This window comes from Centrocercus urophasianus, unplaced genomic scaffold (assembly GCF_019232065.1).
Source record: "Centrocercus urophasianus isolate 14NV4802_14NV808 unplaced genomic scaffold, USGS_Curo_1.0 seq_9, whole genome shotgun sequence".
Lineage (NCBI taxonomy): Eukaryota > Metazoa > Chordata > Aves > Galliformes > Phasianidae > Centrocercus > Centrocercus urophasianus.
In genome coordinates this window covers 27,651,123-27,673,194 of record NW_024885532.1, presented here as the reverse complement: position 1 = coordinate 27,673,194, position 22,072 = coordinate 27,651,123, and the positions used below count along the sequence as shown (strand labels likewise).

General features: G+C 40.8%; 1 protein-coding gene across 2 annotated transcripts in view; it reads left to right on the top strand.

Annotated features, from left to right (window-relative positions):
- Positions 1–22,072, top strand: part of NBEA (neurobeachin) — a 463,000-nt gene that overhangs the window by 290,647 nt on the left and 150,281 nt on the right. For both annotated transcript variants that reach the window (XM_042839098.1, XM_042839097.1), the window contains exons 40-41: positions 5,776–5,919; positions 19,880–20,016. In XM_042839098.1, the coding sequence (XP_042695032.1) occupies positions 5,776–5,919; positions 19,880–20,016 (281 nt within the window). The remainder of the gene's footprint in view (positions 1–5,775; positions 5,920–19,879; positions 20,017–22,072) is intronic.

The following is a 22,072-nucleotide window of genomic DNA, read 5'->3' as shown; positions in this document are numbered from 1 at the left end:
GCACTGAAGGGAGAACCAGAGAGTCCCTTCCTGTGCTCAACTAAATCATAGTAATTAGGGTAAAGTCTAATGAAGTAAACTTAACATGAACAGAAATGTAATCAACAGTATCTTTGTATTGCTTATTTTAAAATTTAATTTAGGAACACTGTTTATAGGGTTGGACACTTCCACTGCCTTTGAAGTTCAAATTTTTAGAACCTGTTGTGACCTACAGAATGTATTGATTTAACTGAGAGGCAAAAAGTCAGATATTATTATTTATTTATTTATTTATTGCCTACTTAGGTGTTTCTAGGAGTGTTGCAATATAACTTCAGGTCTTCATGTTCTGGGGAAACAATTAGATTTCTGTTCTGTTTTGGTTTTCGGTCAGCTTGCTAATTTCTTTCACTTTTTAAGGAAGATTAATGGAATGTGAAGAGAGATTAGTAAATCTGTGGCAATGCTGTGCAAGTTTACAGTGCAGCTCATAAAACCTTTTAAGAATATGGAAGTTGGGCTTTTGTAGATCAACGATAGTTGGTTTCTTTATGTTAAAGATGAACTTTAGTTATTGTGAAGCTACTGTAGGTAGCCATTTTTAGCAGCAATCAAGAAGATAACAAGTGCTGTAAAAGTTGTTTCTTTTTTAAAACCATCGTATTTGTCTTTACATTCTCCCAAGTACTTTTCAGGCAGGACCTTCAAGTTGCAAGAAATTAGAGCACTAACTTCAGCTGTGCTTCCGTGACTGCCAAGTGACATATTTCCACTAAGTTCTTTGCAAATTGCTATTTTAAGAAATACTTTGCTGCTTATTTCAAGGTTTCTTTCTAAGCCGTAGTCTAGAAAAACATATTTTAATAAGGAGCTTGATTCAACTGATAACATCTGTCTGTTCCAGTTCTGTATGGCCCATTGTTTGCCCAGAGAGGTTGTGGATGCCCCATCCCTGGAGGCATTCAAGGCCAGGCTGGATGTGGCTCTGGACAGCCTGGTCTAGTGATTGGCAACCCTGCACATAGCAGGGGGTTGAAACTAGATGATCTTGGTGGTCCTTTTCAAGCCAGACCATTTTATGATTTTGTGAATGGTGATTTCTTCAAATTATACCTAGTTCCTTTTGTTTTTTTCTATTTTAATATGTCTTTGAATCATTTTATAGTTAGACTTAGGAACTAACAGTGAGATAGAATTTCATATTTTGTCTTTAAATTAGAAGTTCCTTGTGTCTGAGGAGCAATTTTAAATGAAGTATCTGGAAATGAATTTCACCTAATAGTAACTTTGCTGTGGCTTTAAAAAAATCATTTGAGTTTTAAATTTTACAAACATGTAGAAATATCAAATATTCATTTATTCATCACTCCTTTTTATATCATTGTTAACAATACTAGACATAGTTTTATGTCATATAATATTTTATTCGGTTTGTTGTCTGGTTTTAAAGAGACAAGTTGTTTTTCTTCTTACTCTTATTTTGAGAGCTCTTCTTATTTTAAAGCCTTTTTGAAGTCATCTTGAAATATAAAAATAGAACATCTGTGACAGATCTGTTTTGAACATATTTCACGTTTCAGGATCCAAGGAGATCTGGTGGTCTGTGGTATTCGCTTGTTAATTTCTTGATGAATGGGTAGAAAGGCCAAGAAGTGCACTCAGTACAGCACGTCTTCTGAAGATAGATGATCTCAAATAAATTCTATTCCCAATCAGTTTTTGATTTGTTAGGTGTTAAACCATTTCTTTGTAAGGACAGTGTTTACAAGCCTTGTAATGAGACAGCCCTGTGAGACCCTACTCTTCTTGCTGTAATTTTGATAAATGGAACTCTAATTCATAAAGGATATAGTGATTGAAGGGCAACTCTGGGTCTTGTGCACTTTCATTTAGATAAATGTTTAGTACAGTACAGCAAAACTGAGGCACACTCAACAAAGTGATAAATTTAAACAACAGCCAAACCAGAGCCTTTTCCATCATGAGAAAGAAGCACCATTTACTATATTTTTTTCAGATAAATGTATGTTTGGTATTATAAACCAGAATAGATCTTAGAAGCATTTGTCTTGTTGCTAAGCTCCAAATTTGCCAAACTAATATAATGCATCCTACTCCACCACATTGCATACATGACTGTATGGCAGTATTTCTGTAATTTGGTTACTGGAACCCTCATCACAAGAGATTTAAAATGCACTAAATTTCAAGTGCTTCTGCCGATGCGTTGTAGTAATCATTTGGGACTTGGAACTTTTTTCCAGTAATTTTAAAAATATCTCTTTGTGCACAAATAATTTCAAGGATAGTCACTAATCTGATCATTTGCTACAGAAATTACTGATGTATGATTATTCCAGATTAGAATCCTGTGAGCACTTCATTTGAAAATCACCACTTCTTACAAATTACAGAAACTTTCATAGCACTCACTAGAAGGTCTGTTACAGCACATTACTCCTTTGTGTTTTCCAGAATTCCAATTCTTGCTCCTTTTTATAAATTAAGAAAAAAAGAAAAAAAAAAAAAAAAAAAAAAAAAAAAGATTCATTTGTACATTGGGTGAATAATTACAGATTGTTACACTAAATAGCAATCCTTATAAATGAGGTATTGCCATTCAGAGGGACCTCGACAGGCTGGAGGGCTGGGCTCGGGTGAACCTAATGAGGTTCAACACGGCAAAGTGCAAGGTTTTGCATTTGGGCCGGAAGAACCCCAGGCACCCGTACAGGCTGGGAGGAGTGGTCCTTGAGAGCAGCTCGGCAGAGAAGGACCTGGGGGTCCTGATGGACGAGAGACTGAACATGAGCCAGCAGTGCGCTCCGGCAGCTTGAAAGGCAAATGGGATCCTGGGCTCCATCAGGAGAGGGGTGGTCAGCAGGGACAGGGAGGTGATTGTCCCTCTCTACTCGGCTCTTGTGAGGCCCCATCTGGAGTACTGTGTCCAGGTGTGGAGCCCTCAGTACAAGAAAGACATTGAGATTTTGGAAAGGGTCCAGAGGAGGGCGACTAAGATGATCAGGGGGCTGGAGCACCTCCCCTATGAGGACAGGCTGAGGGAGTTGGGCTTGTTCAGCCTGGAGAAGAGAAGGCTGCGGGGTGACCTCATTGCAGCCTATCAATACCTGAAGGGAACCTACACCCACGAGGGGAGTAAACTCTTCAAAAGGGCTGACAACAGCAGGACTAGGGGAAATGGATCCAAGTTGAAGGAGGGAAGATTTAGGTTGGATGTTAGGGGGAAGTTCTATACAAGGAGAGTGGTTAGGCCCTGGAACGGGCTGCCCAGGGAGGTTGTGGATGCCCCGTCCTTGGATGTGTTTAAGGCCAGGTTGGACGGGGTCCTGGGCAACCTGATCTGAATGTGTGTGTTTGGTGGCCCTGCTAGGCAGGGGGGTTGGAACTACATGATCCTTGAGGTCCCTTCCAACCCGGGTGATTCTGTGATTCTGTGATTCTGTGAGGTAAAGATCACAGCCTATTTTGAACACAGCAAAAATATCAGTATACCAATATAGATACTGACATCAGTATTATCTATGTGAGTATCAGCACAGTGCTAATGGAGAGAGTGACAAGTAGGAAGACTAAAGACATTGACCTTAATTTGGGGCTTATAGAAAAAGTTGTTTTTCTTCCTTGTGTGTCTTAACCATGTTGTTTCAGGAATAGTTTGAATTATAAAAATCAGGAAGCTAATATTAGACTGTTTAAAATGGGAGACTATCTCAGCTTATGGTGGTGTTCAGTGTCAAGTGGCGTATTTACAATGATCTTCAGAGTAAAGATTCTAAAGGAGTAAAGACACTGTATTCCACTATTTTTATTTGCTGCAATTCACCTGTGTATGAAATAATTAAAAGAATCGTGGAAGAGTAGAGAGAAAATTATAACACCTTCCCCACTGTTTTTAATAACAAAACTGTCAGGCAAATCACTTCAGGTCCATGCGTGTATCTTCATTATCTATCTGCTTACTATGTTCCAGTTAGCTGTCCTGTTTGCATACGAGGGCATGAGTTTTTATGGGCTTAACGTCATTGTTTTACATCTGCCGTAGTGATATTCTCTGTGCGAAGCTCAGGCATTGTGGAAGATTATCAAAATTCATGCTCATTCAGCTTTGCTCAGATTTCACCCCTATTTCTCTAGATTTGTAGAAAGAAAATTTCCAAATTGTGATATAGACAAGAGACTAGATTTCTTTTGTTTATTTCTTACAGCATAACTGAAGATGCTCAGATTTTATACAGGTCAAGGTGAAGGTGCAGGCTTTTGCATTGTGGAAAAAGAGAAAGCTCTCTACCCTAAAGACTACTATGAGTGTGTAGAACTGAAAATAAAACTGATGACCTCTCCTCAAAAAAAAGAAATAAACACTGTGTAGATGTCACAGCAGTACATGAAAGCTACTGGCAGTTCTAAAACAAAAACTATGATTCTATCATTGGCCACACTATGGTTTATTTCCTAAATTATGTCAGTGAACTCTGAGGTGCACTAGTAGGAGGACCTTCCCAAAACATATGATTATATATCATCCGCCCTAAGGAATGATCAGTCTAAGCAAAAAAAAGTCAGTCATAGGCAAAAAGGAAAAGTTAAAACCTTGTGAGGCAAGGGCGAGGGAGCTGATTGTCCCCTTCTACTCTGCCCTCATGATGCCCCAATGGGAGCACCTGCATCCAAGTCTGGGGCGCTCAGCGTAAGAAAAATGCAGATCTGTTGGAGTGGGTTCAGAGGAGGGCCACAAAGGTGGTCAGAGGGCTGGAGTATCTCTTCTGTGAAGAAATACTGAGGGAAATGGGCTTGGAGAAGAGAAGGCTCCAGGGAGACCTTGTTGAGACCTTCCAGGACTTGAGGGGAGAGTATAAACAGGAGGGAGACCAGCTTTTACACAGTCAGATAGTGATAGAACAAGGGAGAATGACTTTAAAAAGAGGGGAGATTTAGGTTTGATGTTAGGAAAAAATTCTATACTCAGAGCGTGATAAGACACTGCAAGACATTGCCCAGAGAAGCTAAGGGTTCCACATCCCTGGAGATACTCAAAGCCAAGTTGGATGGGGCCTTGGGCAGCCTGAGCTGGTGGGTGGCAGCCCTGCGCACAGCAGGGTATTGGTACCAAAAGGGGTCTATGATCACTTCCAACCTAAGCCATTCTATGATTCTGTGATTCTATAAAATCACACATGGTTGGACTGAATGATATTGGAGGTCTTTTTCAACCTTGGTGATTCTATGTCCATGTACAAACGTTTTATTGTCCTCCTTAAAACACACAAATACATATCAGACTTCCATCACCAGGCATGTGTGTTCTGAATCTTTATATAGCCTACCTTATTAGTGTGAATTGAGATAACCAGTCTCCTACCCCACCTTCCTGTCATTCCTGTCTTCCAAGGCCGAAATTTTGAATTCCCAAAAGCATCTCCCTTACTAAGAGCAGGTGATTGGAGCTCTGAGATGTCAATCAGAGGACACCAGGAACTGAAGAGAAATTTCTGCTGAATTTCTTGCAGGTTGACAGCCAAAACATAGAACATAAAGCAATAAAATAATTATTAGCAGCAGGACAGTCTTTGTGAAACAGTTTCTGTTGTATTCAAAATATATTTTGGATCACAGACTAAGACTGCGTAGTTTTTATTAGACCTTGATGATGTCTTAGAAAATGTTCCTTCCCTTTTTTTTAATAAAGACAGTTTATGCTTTATTTTTTACCACTTGACTTAAATTGTTCTAAACATTATTCAGCTGTATCATAACATCTACAACTTTTCTTAGGCACTGAAGAAGATGTAGTAAAATCCAAGAAAACTTTCCGAAGTCAAGCTGTGGTAAATCAGAATGCAGAAACGGAGCTTATGCTGGAAGGAGATGACGATGCTGTTAGTCTACTCCAAGAGAAGGAAATTGACAACCTTGCAGGTAAATGTGATTTTTCATTACAACTGGGATAAATGTCAAAAGACTTTTTTAAACTTGTTAATTCTGAACCTTTGCAGTTAGTCTCTTAATATTGAGAGCTAAGTATACAATTACACTGAGAAGAGGTTATTTATGTTCTAGATGTAATATGTCTTGCTTTTATGAACTGGGGGAACTGATTGCAAAACGTGCCTGTTGCTCAATCTTTCTGCAGAGATGTGAGAAATAACCAGTACTCTTATTACTCCCTATGACTTTTTGTTGAAGATTTTGTTGGAAACCACTATGGAATAGTTCTGGCTGAATGGAAGTGGGAACTTAATTCCACAGTTCAGTGTTCTGTGAGTCACTGTGGCTGTGCCCCTGCTGGCACCCACTGCTGTCACTGTGGTGTACTTCAGCCCAGTAGGGGAAGAAATAATGCCTGTTGTAAATAGGGACTAAAAAAGAATGTGGCTGTAACCAAGGTATGAGCTTCATTAGTTGAAATATGAATGGGGATTGAATCTTCTGTAGAAACATTCACGAAAGATTCTCTCTTGTCCTTTCTCCCCATGTGAAGGTCTGCAGTGAGGTCTCTGTTTTATCCAGGTTCCAGCATGTTCTGTTAAAGCTCTGTCTTGAAGAAATATTGTGTTTCCTGGGGAAGTAGTCTGGAAAGAAAGGCATGCTGGAAGTTGAAAATGCAATCTCCTCTCAGATGAGATAAAAATGTGAGAACTGTGAAATGCAGTATGGATTTTTTTTTAGGTTAATTTACTTAGGAGTATCTTTATTAAGTTACTCGATTAAGGGGAAGCTTAGTGATGTCTGAGGATTTTTTTCAGTATAATTGAATTTCTAAAATAGCTATCTTTCTTTGCTCTTGCATTTTCTTCTGATGCCATAGTGGAAATTTGTAGCAGAGATTATAAACGGATGTTTAAAAAACAAACCCTAAGTGGAATTTAGTCTTATACTTTGAAACTAGAGCAGAGGGGAAGTAAATATTTTTACTTGAGAGCAACCTTCAGAATATGATTATCATAGATAATATGTCAATGTGCTTTCTCAATCTGCAGCTAACTATTGCTGAAACGCTGTTATTTTAAGTTAATAAAACAATAAAGCAAGTAGGGCTGTTATTGGGATAATTTGATCAATGTCTCTTTCTCCTTTAGGAGGGAAAACTCGGTATTGTTTTGGCTAAATTCTCATGTCTAAGAGCACTGATTCCAGCTAAAAATGTGTACCATTTCTATAGCTTAAGGGCTGCAACAAGCAATTATATTCAAGTATATATTAGTAGATCGAAGCGCTCACAAAAACTCTTGCCCAGTCTGGAAAATCTCACAGTCAGCTCTGAAGCTCCCAGATATGCCCCAAGACTGCCTGTTCAGTTAAATCAGCAATCCCTATACCTACATCCTTCTGAAACAATAATAATAATTACTTTTATTATTATTATTATTATTATTATTCTATTGTAGTGATTCCATAACTATTTCTGTGAAGCGTGTGCATCTTACTGCACAGATGACATTCCCTGCTCATTTAGGACATGGAACAGTAGTTCTAGTCCTTTGCTTTTACAGTTTGTATAAATTGGGAGATATCATAGGTATTAGCAAAAGACAAATGATAGAAATTGCAACAAATTAACTTTTCATGTATTGACAGTCCCACCAGTGTCAGCAATTACTCTTTTTTTTTCCCATCAACAGTGAGAAGGGAAGTGAGGTGTTTCCAAGACAGGTGAGGTGGTATGAACTTGGTGCTATAAATGTACCAAAAACCATGAATTTCCCAAAAAGAACCTACTTTCCACAGTCTTGCTTTTACATCAGATTAACTGCAACCTTACATCTTCAACTGTTGCTCATTTCTGAAGTGGAAATATTGCTGAGAGTTAGTGGTCACACCTAGTATCATAAGTCTTGTGCAATTTTTGCCAGTCAATCAATAATTGATTTTGCCAATCAATCTCCATACCCTGTCTGTTTTCCTGTGTGGTTTTGCCTTTAGAGAGCACTGCTTTCCTCAGTTTTCAGTATATACAGTGTGACTCCGAAACTTGAGATCAGTAGTTGAAATCAAGGGAATCATTAGGCAAGGAAAGTGAGTTTTCTGCCTAAGAAGTTCAGAACAACCTCTGTTGGATCTGAAGAGCAAGTCCCAATAAAGCCTGCTCTTGCCTGATTCTGAGGAGTTAATGCTGATCTGGTGAACATGGTCTTGAATTTTTTTTAGGTATATGAAGTTATGGTACATCACAACATCATTTTTATCTAGTTAATGTACAAAGTGGAATGACACATAGGAATTTCTATATTCAGATATGCCCCCAATTTACCTTTAAAGTTAAAATCAATATAAATTTGGTTTATAATGATTTGGATTGCCTCAGTAAGGGATAGGAATTAAACAAAATCATTATAAACTAGATTTAAATTGATTTAAGATTGCCCACATTTAACTACACCAATTTAACATTGTTTATTCCAGGAAAGTAAGGTAGCTTTTAAAAAGCCATCTTCTAAGGTTTCAGAAAACTTTTAAGTAGAAGAATATAAATATTACAATATTTTGATATATGAAGTTAAAACTAAAAAAGGAAAGTCTGAAACAGATTGAGACTGTTCTTACAAAGTTATCTTTCTACATACCTTTTGTTCCAGAGACTCTTTATAGTTTTTCATCAACCATGTGGCACAAATCAATGTAAAGTTCACTTTGATAAATTACATATGGGATGGAGAATTTTTTAGATAATTATAGTCTGAATATTTTTATTATATAATCTTAGTATTCCATATGTTCTGATGGCAGTTAGTCAGATTTCATTATATTAAGTAGCATTTTAATAAAATATAAAAATCAGATTTCATATTATTATATTCTTAGCATAATGAATTCGAAGTTTGCATCAGGATTTTTAACTGAAGCAGTATTTTACCTGTCTTGCAGCATAATGACTTTTTAAAAGATGTTTTTCTTGTTTTAGCATTTACGTATTAAAACGTTTTACATTTTTCTGTTTCAGTTTTATCTCCTTTACTTCCCAGACTGTTCACTTCAAGAGGCAAGTCACTTCTCTGTTAGAACTAATGACTGAGATAGCCCAGTCTATTCTAACAGTTTTCTAATTTATTGTGAACCTGTGATTAATACAACCAAATCCAGTGTAGTGACTTGATATTACTAACTCTTCCTTCTTTTTCATTTTGATTTTCTAATGCTCCAGCAGAGCTCTCACATGCTTACCTTTTCTCTTGAGAGCCTGAAATTGCAAGTTTGCTAGCTAATAAGTTTGTCTTCTTACTCTTGATGATTTTTTTTGTCAAAATGAAAAATATACAGATGTATTCTAATATGAAAAGTTAGTATTCTCAAAGGGAAACTTGTTTTAATAGGTAATTAATATTTATTAAAAAGAACATCTGCACTAAAGTAGATCACAGAAAGCAGATAAGCATTGAATCATTTATGTTTTATGTATTTTACTTTTAGAAATACATTCTCTTTGTCGTGGAGTTGCAGATGGTTTGCTGAGAGTTGTTTGTGCACATCTGAGAGCAGAATTTAGCCTGCATGTTCTGTACAAGTCATATGGCTGGTGGCACTAGCAAATAGACCCAGCCAAGCAAAAGAGCCCTGACGAAGTCTTTTGCTACACTCTAAAAAGAAGTTTCTAGTAAAGAAGAAAGGAAATAAAGATACAAAGATGTAAGGCTTTGGACTATTTTAGGAAGTCAGAAGGCTTTGGTGGGCATCTGTCTGGTTACTTGCATGGGCTCAATCAACTCAGAATGTGACTTTCTTGTAAGCAATGGAGAATTACAGCCTCAAAGCACCCTTACAAGAATAAATGCATATTACTCTCTCCATTCTATAGAGGAGACTGAGCAATTCATCCGAATAAGCCCAAGGAAAACCACTAACTTTAGTGAGCCTTTAATGAGTCTCAGTCTTAATGTACCTTAACTTTTACTGCAGAATCTTCCTTTCTTCTTGGACAGATGTCTCCAGATGGAGGGAACCCCCCCTGACAATACAAATGTGCCAGGAAAATTTATGAAAGGCAACCTAGCACTGCCTTAACTTTTAGCGACTTCAGTATAGAAATCATTCTAGAAAATAGCATTACTACCTCTCATAAAGATGATCATCCACCCAAGCCACCGTAGCTAACTAATCCTTGTTAGCTTAAAGACTAAATGTGATACATGCTCTATCCAGACTTTCTGGTAGTGTGCTGAGCGTATTGACTTACTGCCCTTCGCTAGGTCATGAGCATTTGACAGCTTGTATTATTATTAATGAGATATAAGACCTTTCACTTCCAGGTCATCTGTTTGAAGTCCAGACAAGACTGGTGGTAACCAAACATTATCAACATCTGTTTTGTGGCCTATGCAAAATAAGCCTTTTGTCTCTTTTCAGACAGAAACCATCATGATTTGAGCAATTTCCAATTGAAAAAAAAAAAAAAAAAAAAAAAAATTATTTGATACTGATTTTATGGGAAATTGGAATCGTGCCCAAACATTCTAGTACATAGAGCTACAATTACAATTGTATGACAGTACCTACCAAAAAAAAAAAAAAAAAAAAAAAAGAGTAAATCATCTAGCCCTTAGGGAAATTTTCTATTTCAGGTTCTAACAAAGGACTCATTTACATTTCTGAAATTATTTGGTAGCCTCGCACTGGTCCAGATGCAGCAATAAAAACACTAACACACCAAGCAACTGCACCCAGGGCCACAAAAAGCTCACCAAATAAGTATTTAGGACGGAAAAGCTAAAAATTAAAAATGAAGCCATCTTTATGCATCTAAATAAAACATATTTAATATTTATCCATATAAACATATATATATATATATATATGTATTTCAATATGGTAAAATATCTTGTGGCCAAAATCAGAGGTTGATTTTTCTTTACAAGATCTGTTTAGTGTAGAAGAAAAGTCTGCAGCTTTTTCTTGCTGATTCTTAAGGAGAAATGTAGGGGCACATTTTCAGTGCTTTTCTTCTGTTCCGTTCTCAAAATGATTCTCAGGTAAATAGGATAATTTCTGTCAGTTTTATTGGTGTAATTAGATGAATGGTGGTTTTCCATAATTAAATAAAAGAACAATAACTTGGGCTTCTACTGTGTAGGCAGATTTTGAGATTTGATTTTGAAGGAAAAAAGTGTCATTTTCTTGGTGCCAACTAGAAATAGTTTTATTGCATCATTTGCTGTCAAAATAATGGGTTGAAGGCATTTAGAGTGTCTCCAGCTGTGAGCACAGCTCACCCATCTTATAGAGAAGAGGAGAGGAATCATCCTCACCCCTCTCAAGTTCCTGGAAGGCAAACATGAGACTATTTACAAGAGCACTCATCTTCCCTCTCCAACCCTTCTGCGGCCTTCCCGATGAGTACTCTTCTGCAAGAAAACAGTGATGCTTCCTAATAGTTCTTTCTCATCCTCCAACAGCTTGCACCTCTGAGGCTTCCAGAGTCAGAGGTAGTCCTTATTCTCTTTTTTTTTTCTTCTTATTTTCTTTCTCCCTCCTCTTACTCTTTTACTGTCCATATACAGGTGGCTAAAGCATCTTAAGCTTTCATTTCTTTTGAAAGGTGGCAATCCTCACATCACTTTTATGCTTTTTTCTTTAAAGAAAGTATGTATACGTGCTCACAAATACATCAGTTAAATATCAAAGTTCCATTAGGAAATTCCCCCCCAAAATATTAATATTTCTCCTATTTTATCAAGCTCTTCAGTGGAAACTATTTACTGAATTCAGTATGCTCCTGAGTAGTTTTCTCTTCCTGAAGTCCATTTTTCTTGCAAATTAGTATTCCAGATAGAAGTGTTGTTGGAGGGGTTACTTACTTGGGGTAGAAACAGGAATGTGGGAGAAGTGATTCTTTTTCCCTTTTTATGGCAGACATGTAACTGCAAAAGCTTTGTACTTCCAAACATGGAAATTTCATTCAGCCAAATTTCCACAGTTTCTGCTTATTATATATTCAGATTTTGATCCTCTAGTCTAAGTATAAGAAAGAGAAACATATTTGTATGAGTTTAATTTAGAATGTAGATTCAGGCATAAACTGAAAACAGTTCTACTTATGATATGCAGTTGGCTTTCACATTGAAAACAAACAAACAAAAAAAAGCCTTACGGTTTCTCTAACATTCTATTTTTGGACATCTCAGTATTTATTCTAATCATTTTTTCCACATTACTATCCAAAATAGTTAAATATTTTATAAGGTAGTTGTCAGTCATGATAGTGCTTGTTAGGACAGCTTTGAAGAGCTCTTCTGTTTGTACCTTACTGTGCCCCATTCTAAGGATGAGCATCCTTGACTTTCAGAATGGCAGCCAGATTTGTTTATTTCCAAGCTTTAAAATTAATTTAAGCTCTGTACTTATGGTGTAAAGACTTCAGAAATACAAGCATAGATATAAGGAGCCGCCCTCCGCAGTTGGGCACCTTATTTCATCTTCACTATGCAATTGATTTCTATGGGAAAATCCCCCTTCTCCAAAATCTTCATAGGGCCTTGCAGGGACCAACCCAAATAGGTGAATGGTAGGAACAGCATTAATGGTACTTACACTAAACATTTTCTCTGACTTGTGGACAGCGATTTTTCCATTTTGTTTTTGTCACTGATGTTACAGAAGCAAGCTAGAAAACCAGTTGAGCAGGCAGTGTTGATAGGTCTTGGTTGCATTGGTCAGAAACCATACAAGACTCCATCCAGTACATTTGAGCAGTCCTCACTGGTAGCCTGTTAACATGGGCCCTTTTACCTTGGCTTTCTGAAGAAACAATATTTCTGTGAGCATGCTCTGTCAGCCTCCATTTTTTTAAATTGTGAACTTGGAAAAAGCCTTAAATAAAATGTAATATATGAGCAGGGGGTTCAGAAAAAAAAAAGAAAAAAAGAAAAAAAAAAAAGAGGCAGTGAAATCAGGTCTTAATGTAAAAAAGAAAAAGCCCACTTGAGAGAGACTGGTGCCTCAGTTCTCCTTTTGCAAGGAACTGGAGAATCTTTGTGGGATAGTCTTTGGATGTACCAAAGTGTAGATGAGCAGAGAATGCCATTGGCCAGTAGGCAGTTATACTCAGAAACACTCTTCAGTCATTCTGGTTTAGAATGTGATTTAGAAACACTCCTATTTTCAGAAAACATTATGGAGTTAGAACTATTTCATTTTAGATGATTCTTCCAAATATACCAGGCAAGTTAGATGCTAACTCAACAACTTCCTTCTTTCTTCCCACACACGTATCTGAGTAGCTAACCAAATAAGTAAACTTAAAAATATCATGAGCTATCTGAACGTAATACTTCCCTTCACTAAAGCCCCAAGAAATACAAGGCTTTCGCTTTATCCGGAAGAGCCTTTCCAGAACAGAGACTGGAGGAAATTGAAAACTGAAGACTCCCATCTTTCATTTCATTTCTAATCAATTGAGCTCTATCGGCATGACAAGGTACACGGGCTGGACTGTATAAGATACCTGTCAAGTCTGGTGCACTCAGCCTTGCAACTGGGATTTGATCCCTCGTGTTCTTGACTTATTACAGTGAGTTCCTGTTTCAGCAGTATATTGCTATTGCAGGATGCTATCTCTGCTTTCATGTTTCTTCTTCTACTATCAAATATACTTTTCTAAGGCGTACTTTTTTCTGTTACTTTTTGATTAAAAAGACAGCTGTAGTGGTTGTTTCAAAGAAGATCTGTCACTTACGTGTCCACATTTAGAATCACTTAAGGCTTTCTAGGTTGAAAAAAAAGTGCCTTAAATTTTATCTAAGAATGAGGAGAAAGCCAGCACAGGTCATATTGCATTAGTGTAGTGTACTCACATCTGGATGCATTGTTAAACAATCAAGATTTTAGTTTCTAAAATAGCTTAAGTTACTCAGAGCTTCTAAGATACTGCTCCAGGCAGAGCACATTGTATGAATCTAATTTTGAAGTGGCAAAGGTATGCACTGCAGTAGTGAGGTCCTTATCTGAAGCACTGAAGTTTCTGACCAGCTGTAAATCATTACATGATTTTTCAGGTATTATTAATACCTTATCATCTGGAAGGTTGGTGCTTGAACACGTCCTGGAACAACACTAAACCCATGTAAGCTACTCTAGGCTTTCACACAATTATAAGGCTCTCATGTATGCCACCAAGCAAGTCAGCCTTTACCCCCATAAAGAGGCAAAAGTTGATGTCCTAAACTGCTTTAGTCTGTTAGACACGCAGCTTATTCTTCTACTGAGCCATAGGTGAGCAGATACCTAAATAGATTGAGTTTGGTACAGTATTGAGCTTGTCTCTGTGTATCCTGTAACCATTCTGTTAAGTGCTTGCTTTCCATCACGCTTTGAACTATATAAAGAGCTACATATTCCTAGGAATGCTATGAGACATTTTCCTAAGGAAGTATTAGTATTTTATATTTTTCTTTTAATGTGACCAGGAAGACTTGGAATTCTATTTACCTGTAAGTGTGTCATTTAATTCAAATCTACAGGAAGTATGCATACATTTGAGAGAAAATGACTTATTTTTTCTTAAGCAACACTGTCTTTAAATATATTCACAATGTCATTGTAACTATGTATTTTAATAGCTTCTTACTGTTTTATTTGCAGTTGTAATGCATAAAATTACTTTTATTTACATTTTATTTTTAATCAAATGCATTTGTTTGCTGTTATGGCACCACTTAAGAGAATTGAGTCACTGTAATTGTTTAGTTATTTCTGTTGGAAAAAAAAGACCATTGAATTTGATCTTTGATGTTAGTAGTAGTGCTATATGGTTTATGGAGGAGAAAAAGGAAAAAGTAGGGAAAATTTTGGATATCATGGCCTATCCACACTGGCATTGACATTCAAACAAACAATAAAAATCAATCCCTCCCTCACAATGTGAAACATATGATTGTGGAAGAGTAAAAAGCCAGGAAAGTGAGCTTTGAAAACTTTAAAAACAGGAAAGGAGTTGGGATTGTTATTCAATGCAGGAGGAGAAACACAGGACTATAACAGTCGCATTTAGAATAAGGTTCTCTTTTTTTGCAATCAAAAACTTGTGCAAATCGTTTTCTTCATTGCAACTGTTGAAAGTGATACATGAAGGAAGATGTATAGATGCACTCTTCTAGAAACTTTGGCTTGAATGAAGGAGTTGCTCCCTGTATCTGTGATGGTGGAGAACAAACTGAGGGCCACCATCCTCACGTAAGTCCAATGTATTTACTGCAGAAGTCTTTTCAGAGAGTACTTTGTTTCAGAACTTTTGATGCCAATAGGATCCATGAAAAAAAAAAAAAAAAAAAAAAAAAAAGGCTGAATTCTGCAAACTTCTTTAGGAATCTGCAAATTTCTTTAGGAATCACAAGTTCTTTATTTATTATTTATGTGGCAGAGCTTGTATGAGTGTTAGATTAATAATAACATTATATATGCGTGTGTGCGTGATATTTATTTGTTGAAATATATTTTGCTTTCCTGACTACAAAGCTTTCCCCAAAGGCTTCTGGTGCTTATCCCTGTTTCTGCTTACATGTCATGTAATTTATCTGACATGAACTGAAGTTTTGGGTGTGAGTGAGCTTTTGTTGTCACACACAAATTGTGTCAAATATAGGGACTTGTGGTCATTTTTAATGCAAGCTGGTGTCAGATGCATTTGGCTTTGGAATGAAACTGCTGAGGGAATTTCAGTTCTCTTATTTCTGGCACATTGTGGCTGACGTTTAATAGTTATCCTTAACTTTTTTGTTGTTGTTGTTGTTGTTTAGGTATCATATTGAATTACCATTATAGTTTATACTAACTACTTTACCTAGTAATTAGTTTCAACTGTTCTGTTCTGTGTTTTCCATGCTAAATCCTTTATGAAAAAGAGATTCTGTTTTTTTCTTTTAGAATAGCGACATCTCAGAATTAAATGTGGCAATACTCACCACTTTTTATCAGAATAATTATCAGGAGGCTGTAAAATATAACTGATCTGGATGACTGGAACCATTTTCAAAGTATTTGGCCCACTGAGTTTTTTTCATCTGTTAATAATCATCAAAATACTACTTTTAGACTTGTAAGTCTGCAGTAGGTAAAACTGCTTGCTTCTGTAATTCAGCATGTAAGAGAGCATACCTTATCTTATTGAGGAAGAATTACACCCAACTGTCTTAGTAAATGTACCTCTGGTGTAATTCTCAGACTCCTAACCATACCCCATGTTCAACTCTTCCAAAGTTTATGAAAGCAAAAACGTTTGAAGTAACTTTTCACAATATCACTCTTTTGGGGCTTCCCTAAAGAGTTGGGATTGTGTCAGTGGTGCTTTAGAAGATCTCACACTCTCTCACCTGTTGGAGCTTTCTGCTTGCATTGATTTCCTTGAAAAATACAAGCACTAGAATATAGCTGCAAGAACTAATGCACCAACTGAAGTCTCCATTGAACAAAAATTAGCAGAGAGGAGGAGAGAGGTTACATTCTGCTTGTGGGACCCCCTAATCCCACAGTCATTTACTTTTGGAAAGGAAATATTATTTTAAAATGTATACGTGCAGTAGCGTTTATTTTAGAAATGTAAATCACATGTGCAGACCACAGGGATCGGGCAGAGTGGAAAATCCTCCATTTGAGCAGATCACAAAACTCTCGGATCCAAAGTGATTCCTGCTTTGCTTTTAAGGCCAGAACCTCTTTGTTAGCTCGCAGCCTCTCTGCTGCTCGGACCACTTCAGGTTGACAGGAGGCAACGAAATAACTCGGAGATGTTCTCGTTTAGGGTCCAAACAGCTGGCGAGCGCTTCAACCGAGCGTTCTTTCGCCAAGCCCCGAGTCTCGGGATGAGCGGGAGCGACCACCGCCTCTCTTTTCCCCTGGAGCCGAAGCGTGCCGGCGGCTCCATCCCCGCCCCGATCCCCTCACGGCACCGGCACGGCCGCTCTCCCCGCTCCCCTCTCCCCTCCCGAGCGGCGGCTCCGCGGTGCCCGGGGCTCAGCACCGCGTGGGAACGAGCCTCGGCGCTCGGCTCAGGTGTGCCCGGCTTTTGTTCCATTATATTGATAAATCGGGTGCGTTGGAAGGGGACCCAGAGCTTCCCCGATAGCCCCGTAGCCATATGGAAAATCCTCAATATTTTGATTACGCTCTCTGTAAACATTTTTATATCGGATTCTTAAAATGCAGAGACTGTCCCAAAGGGGATTAAAGCATAATCCTCTCTCTCTATAGCTGTAGTGGATTAATTTCGTATTCTCTCAGTGGCTGGTTTGCTCCCTGAAGGCTACAACAAAAAGACTCCGTGCTCCTTAAACGTGCTATGGAATTGGAAGTTGTAATTGGAGATTTCCAAAGGACAAGTGTAAAAATGACACACTGCTAATGCCGAGTATTTTGTTCGCGTTGTGCTTTCGGGAGAGAAAAAAAAAAAAAAAAAAAAAAAAAACCTGCCAAAATTTTTTTTTTTTTTTTTAAAGTTAGTTTGGACTCCCTCCCCTCGAATCTCTAATTCATCCACTGCTTTAAAAATTCTTTCGGCTGCTTTTTTTTTTTTTTTTTTTTTTTTTCCGAAACAGAGAACGTTTTCTCTTCTGCAAAGCAGAATGCCGCTGATGCGTACACATGTCAGAGGTATCGATAGGGATGCCACAGACGCGGGTGTCCGCCCAGGTGCGCCCTTGGGGCACGGGGCCGGCCTCGAGCTGGGGAGGATGGAGCCAGAAGTCCTTCAGTGACAGCCTCAGAGCGATTGCCCCTTCCCCTCCACGTCCACGCAGCGCTGCCCCGTGCTCCGGTCCGGAGCCGTTCCCAGCTCCGTGCGGACGCACCCATTGTCTCCTCCCGCACGTCAGCTCACGGGGTTTGGCATTTGGACCGCGAAGTAGCGATGCCTTTATTTTTTTTATTTTAGCCACGCAACACCAGGGAAAAGGGGTAATTGGATTAAATTGATGGCCTTCCTTCTGGGACTCCGCAAAGCCCCATAGACGCCTCCTTAAAGCGGCAGCGACCGGCCGGGCTCACCCTCGGAGCTCCGGGCTCCGCGCTCCGCCGCCGGGTGCGGGGCTGAGGGGCCGGGCCGGCTCCGGGGGAGCGCTCCGCGGGGCGGCAGCCTCGGCCTCCCCTTCTGTAAACACAAAGAGAGGGGGCCTGGGGAATTGAAACCCAAATCCACTTGTAATCGTACAAGGGAATCGGGCGTAATTACTCGAGCAAGCTTGATGAAGATTGATGAGCCTTTAAAGCGGCCTTTCGGATCGATCCGCCTGCCCTCGGAGCCTGCGGCCGGGCTTCCCCGGCCCTGCCAGACCCGGCCCGGCTGTTTCTCACGGTGCGGGGAGGAAGGAAAGATGGAGGCAGGACGGGGAGAGCGGCGAGGCAGCCCCGCGCATGTGATCCCGATCAGCTGACCGGGGTCAGGAGGCTGCCCTGCTTTATTAGGGGATGAAAAACAATAAAATGAAAGAAAATAGAGTTCGTATCAATATTTTGCTGCCTGCCATGCAGGGCTGCTGAGAGCTGTCACTGGAACCCACTTTTCAGCTTGTCCTTGTACACCAGCAATCTGTGCCTTCCTCCGTGTTTATTTTGCAGCAAAGAATGACAAAATATTGTGCAGTACAGCCTCAAATTGGGTGTTACAGCAAAGGGAAACATTAAGAACATGACAGTGAGATGCGCTGATACAGGATTAATTTGGGCTAAGTGGGTAATTCGAAGCGCTGCTGCCTGCTGAGCAGTGGCACAGTGCTGTGTGGGTCTGAGGGAAGCAGGGCTGCAGCCGGGACATAGGGACACATCCTGGCCCTGGGACCTCATCCCTGCTTTGGGACCACATCCCAGCCTCGGGGCCAGCAAGCAGAGCCAGGGCTCACTAGGCCACAACAGTCTCCAAACACGCAGTCTTCATCCCCACGGGGCTGGAGCCTGGGGATGTCGGCCATGGTGGGCGCTCGCTGACTGAGGTTTTCCTCTTGGGGCAGAGGGGTTTGAACTGCAGGAAGCAAACAAAAGGGTTTTGCCACTCGTTGAGGTGATGGGTTTGGCTGCTCCTAAAGGTGTGCTGGGTGGATGCTGGGCTGAGTCTCTGTGTTGAGGCTTTTATTGTTTGTACATTGGATGTGTGTGTGCGCGTACGCGTGTGTTTATGTGTGTACAAATCATCCTTCACCATTCAGCAGTTAAATCAAGAAAAGCATTTTATATTTCATCTTTTAATTACAGCAAGTGAGCTTCCAAAGCACCAACACTGTCAGCTTTCACTGCATTCCTACCAAAGATGGTGACAAAGTGATCCTGCACTACCTTTTGCCTTAAAGCAGTTTTTCTTGAATTAAGACCTCACAAAGTGAGCGCAGAAGGCTGCCTCTCGCAGTGGGTTTCCCCATCCCATCTCCCAGTGCCCACACCAGTGCCTCGTTACGGCGTACATCCGAGCGAAACCTCGTTACAGGCATTTTAAAAGGGTGAAGTGACAGCGAGCTGAAATAAAAATGACACTGCCATAAATACCCCTAACGATGGCAGCAGCCTTTGTCTGTGTGCGGTGCTCAGAGGGGTCCCCACAACCCCATTCCCGGCGCTGCCCTCGGGGTGCGATGCGGGGCCGGGAGACGCGGGGCACGGAGCCCCCGCCACGGCCCATAAACAGCGGTGGTGTTAACGAGGAGCAAAGGGGCACGGAGGGAGAGGGACCTACGTGCGAGAGGCAGCGCTTTCCGCCCTAACCCTTCCATGTGCTCGCTGATTTGCCCGCAGCCCGCAAACTCTTTTCCTGTCCCGACCGCGGAGTTCAAAGCGGGAGAGGACCGAGCGCGGCGCTTCCCCGCGGGGTTTGCGCGGGGCATCTCCGGGCACCGCCGGGCGGAGGGAAGGGGCCGGGCCGCGGGGCTGGGCCGGCCGGGCCCGGGGTGACGCCGCTGCCGCTGTCTTGCAGGCCCCGTGGTGCTGAGCACGCCGGCCCAGCTCGTCGCCCCCGTGGTGGTGGCTAAAGGGACGCTCTCCATCACCACCACCGAGATCTACTTCGAGGTGGACGAGGACGACCCGGCCTTCAAGAAGATCGACCCCAAGGTGAGCGAGCGAGCTCGGGCACACGCGTGGCTCGGGGCCGCCCCTCCCGCGGGCTCCCGCTGCATTTCCTCCGCGTATTAATGATGGTAAATCCTCTATTACGGCGGCGGGCGCGTTTTCCAGCAGCCTTTCTCTCGGTGCCTTTGTATGAGCGCGGGCAGATTTAGCAGTTAAGCCAATTGCTCTGAAATCCCTGGAGGTAACCGCAGTCCCAGGCTAAGGCGCAGCAGAGGGATTTATCCCTATCGATGCTATCAGAGAACCTCTTTATTTCGAGAGCGTTGGTTTCCACGTGAAGAATTTGTAGTAAACGTGCTCGCTGCTGAAATGCGAGCTAATATTTAAAAAGAGAGGGGGGAAGGTGGGGGAAGGAAGGAAATAGGCATGTACCCAAGCCTCGGTGCCTGGGAAAGCTCTGCTGTTTTCCTACCGTCGCCGAATGTCACCAACCCCCAGCGCCGTCCGGCCGCACAGCAGGGCTGCCCCGGGCCGCAGTAGCGGAGGGGAAGGCGAGAAGGGCCGGTCGGGCTCTCCCCTCTCCCGCATCTCTTTCTACTCTTAGCGTTGTCGCTTTGTTTTTGTTTTTGTTTTTGTTTTTTCTGTTAACGAGATGGAAAACGTTAGAAGCCTCTCTGGAAAGGGAATAGGAGAGATACTTTTACAGGAAGACGTTTGGGTTTTGTTTGGCAGAAATGCCATAAATAATTTCAGAGAAAAACACTATCGAACCCAGCTGAACATAAGCGTGGTTGTAGAAAGGTGACTTCTCGTGGATGAATAATTCCTGGAGCTGGGGGTTTTCATCGCAGCGCTGGCGGAAGCGATTCTCTCCCAGCCACTCGGAATAACGGGTTCCTTTCTTGTGCTCTCTCTCTAACAAGCTGCCGATGGGTGTTACACCGGCGATCGGCCCTTTCGGCACTTGTTGACCGTGGGGGCACTAAGCACAGTCCTCGCTTTTACTTTGCATTGGGTGGCGGTGAGGAACGCAGCCGGGGACGGAGGGGCAGTGCGTGAACGCCGCGGTGCAGCACGCACACGGTGTCCCTGCGGCAGGGCTCGGGCTCTGTGCGCAACCGGCGAGCTGATCGCATTCAGAACGGATTTGGAGGGCAGAAGTCATATTGTTGTTCGCGTTATTGGCTCCGGCTCGACCCTTTCACCTATAAATTTTACTTTCTTCTTGCTTACTGTTTGCACCAAACTCTCCTTTTAGCGGACGGGGCTCGGCATGGGGCTGCTTCCCGAGCGCCTATGGGAAACCCCGTGAAAACGGGTTTGTTTTCTGACGGCCGGAACGGCGCTACCGACTGAATAACTGCATCAGTGCCTGACAGCCGCTGGTGGCCATCGAGAGCTAAATTCGCCGCCAACATTTCCTTGCCCTGCAAAACTATCCAAAATCAGGCGGCTCCCTCAAGTTTTCTGCTTTATGGGGTTTAAGTAACTGTCGACAGGAAAGTGAAAATTCACAAAACGTGGCCGCCCTCCGATTTTTTTTTTTTTTTTTTTTTTTCAAGTAGAAAACTTGATTCGGTATTGAAACGCTCACCCAGAGGCGTTTTACTTCATTTATTAGCTCGTAATTAAATAAATCAGGAACAGAAATTAAAATCTAAATCACAAAAGGTAATTATCCAGTGTATTTCAAGTGCATTTTCAAATATATAATTCCAATATTCAAGCGTTATTATATAAGCAGAATCCAAATTTCTTTCGAATATATTTAAATAACATTTCAAGTATATTTATGGAATGTTAGAAATAGAACAAGCAATATATATGAAACGAAAAAATGTAAACTCGTTAAGTTCAGACACTTCAAAAGACAATTAACAAAAGTACCGTGATAAAATCTACCTTTTCAAATGGTATCTTCTCGTTAGCAGAAAATGTCCTTGAAGTATCCAAAATGGCAATTTAACTTCTGTTCACCAAATCACAAAACACCAACATCCACAATTTCAAAGACAATGTGAGCTCACAATATCTGATACAAATTAAAAGGTACATCGGGGTCGGTCAGGTGGCGTCTCCAAACAGCGTTTACTCACGG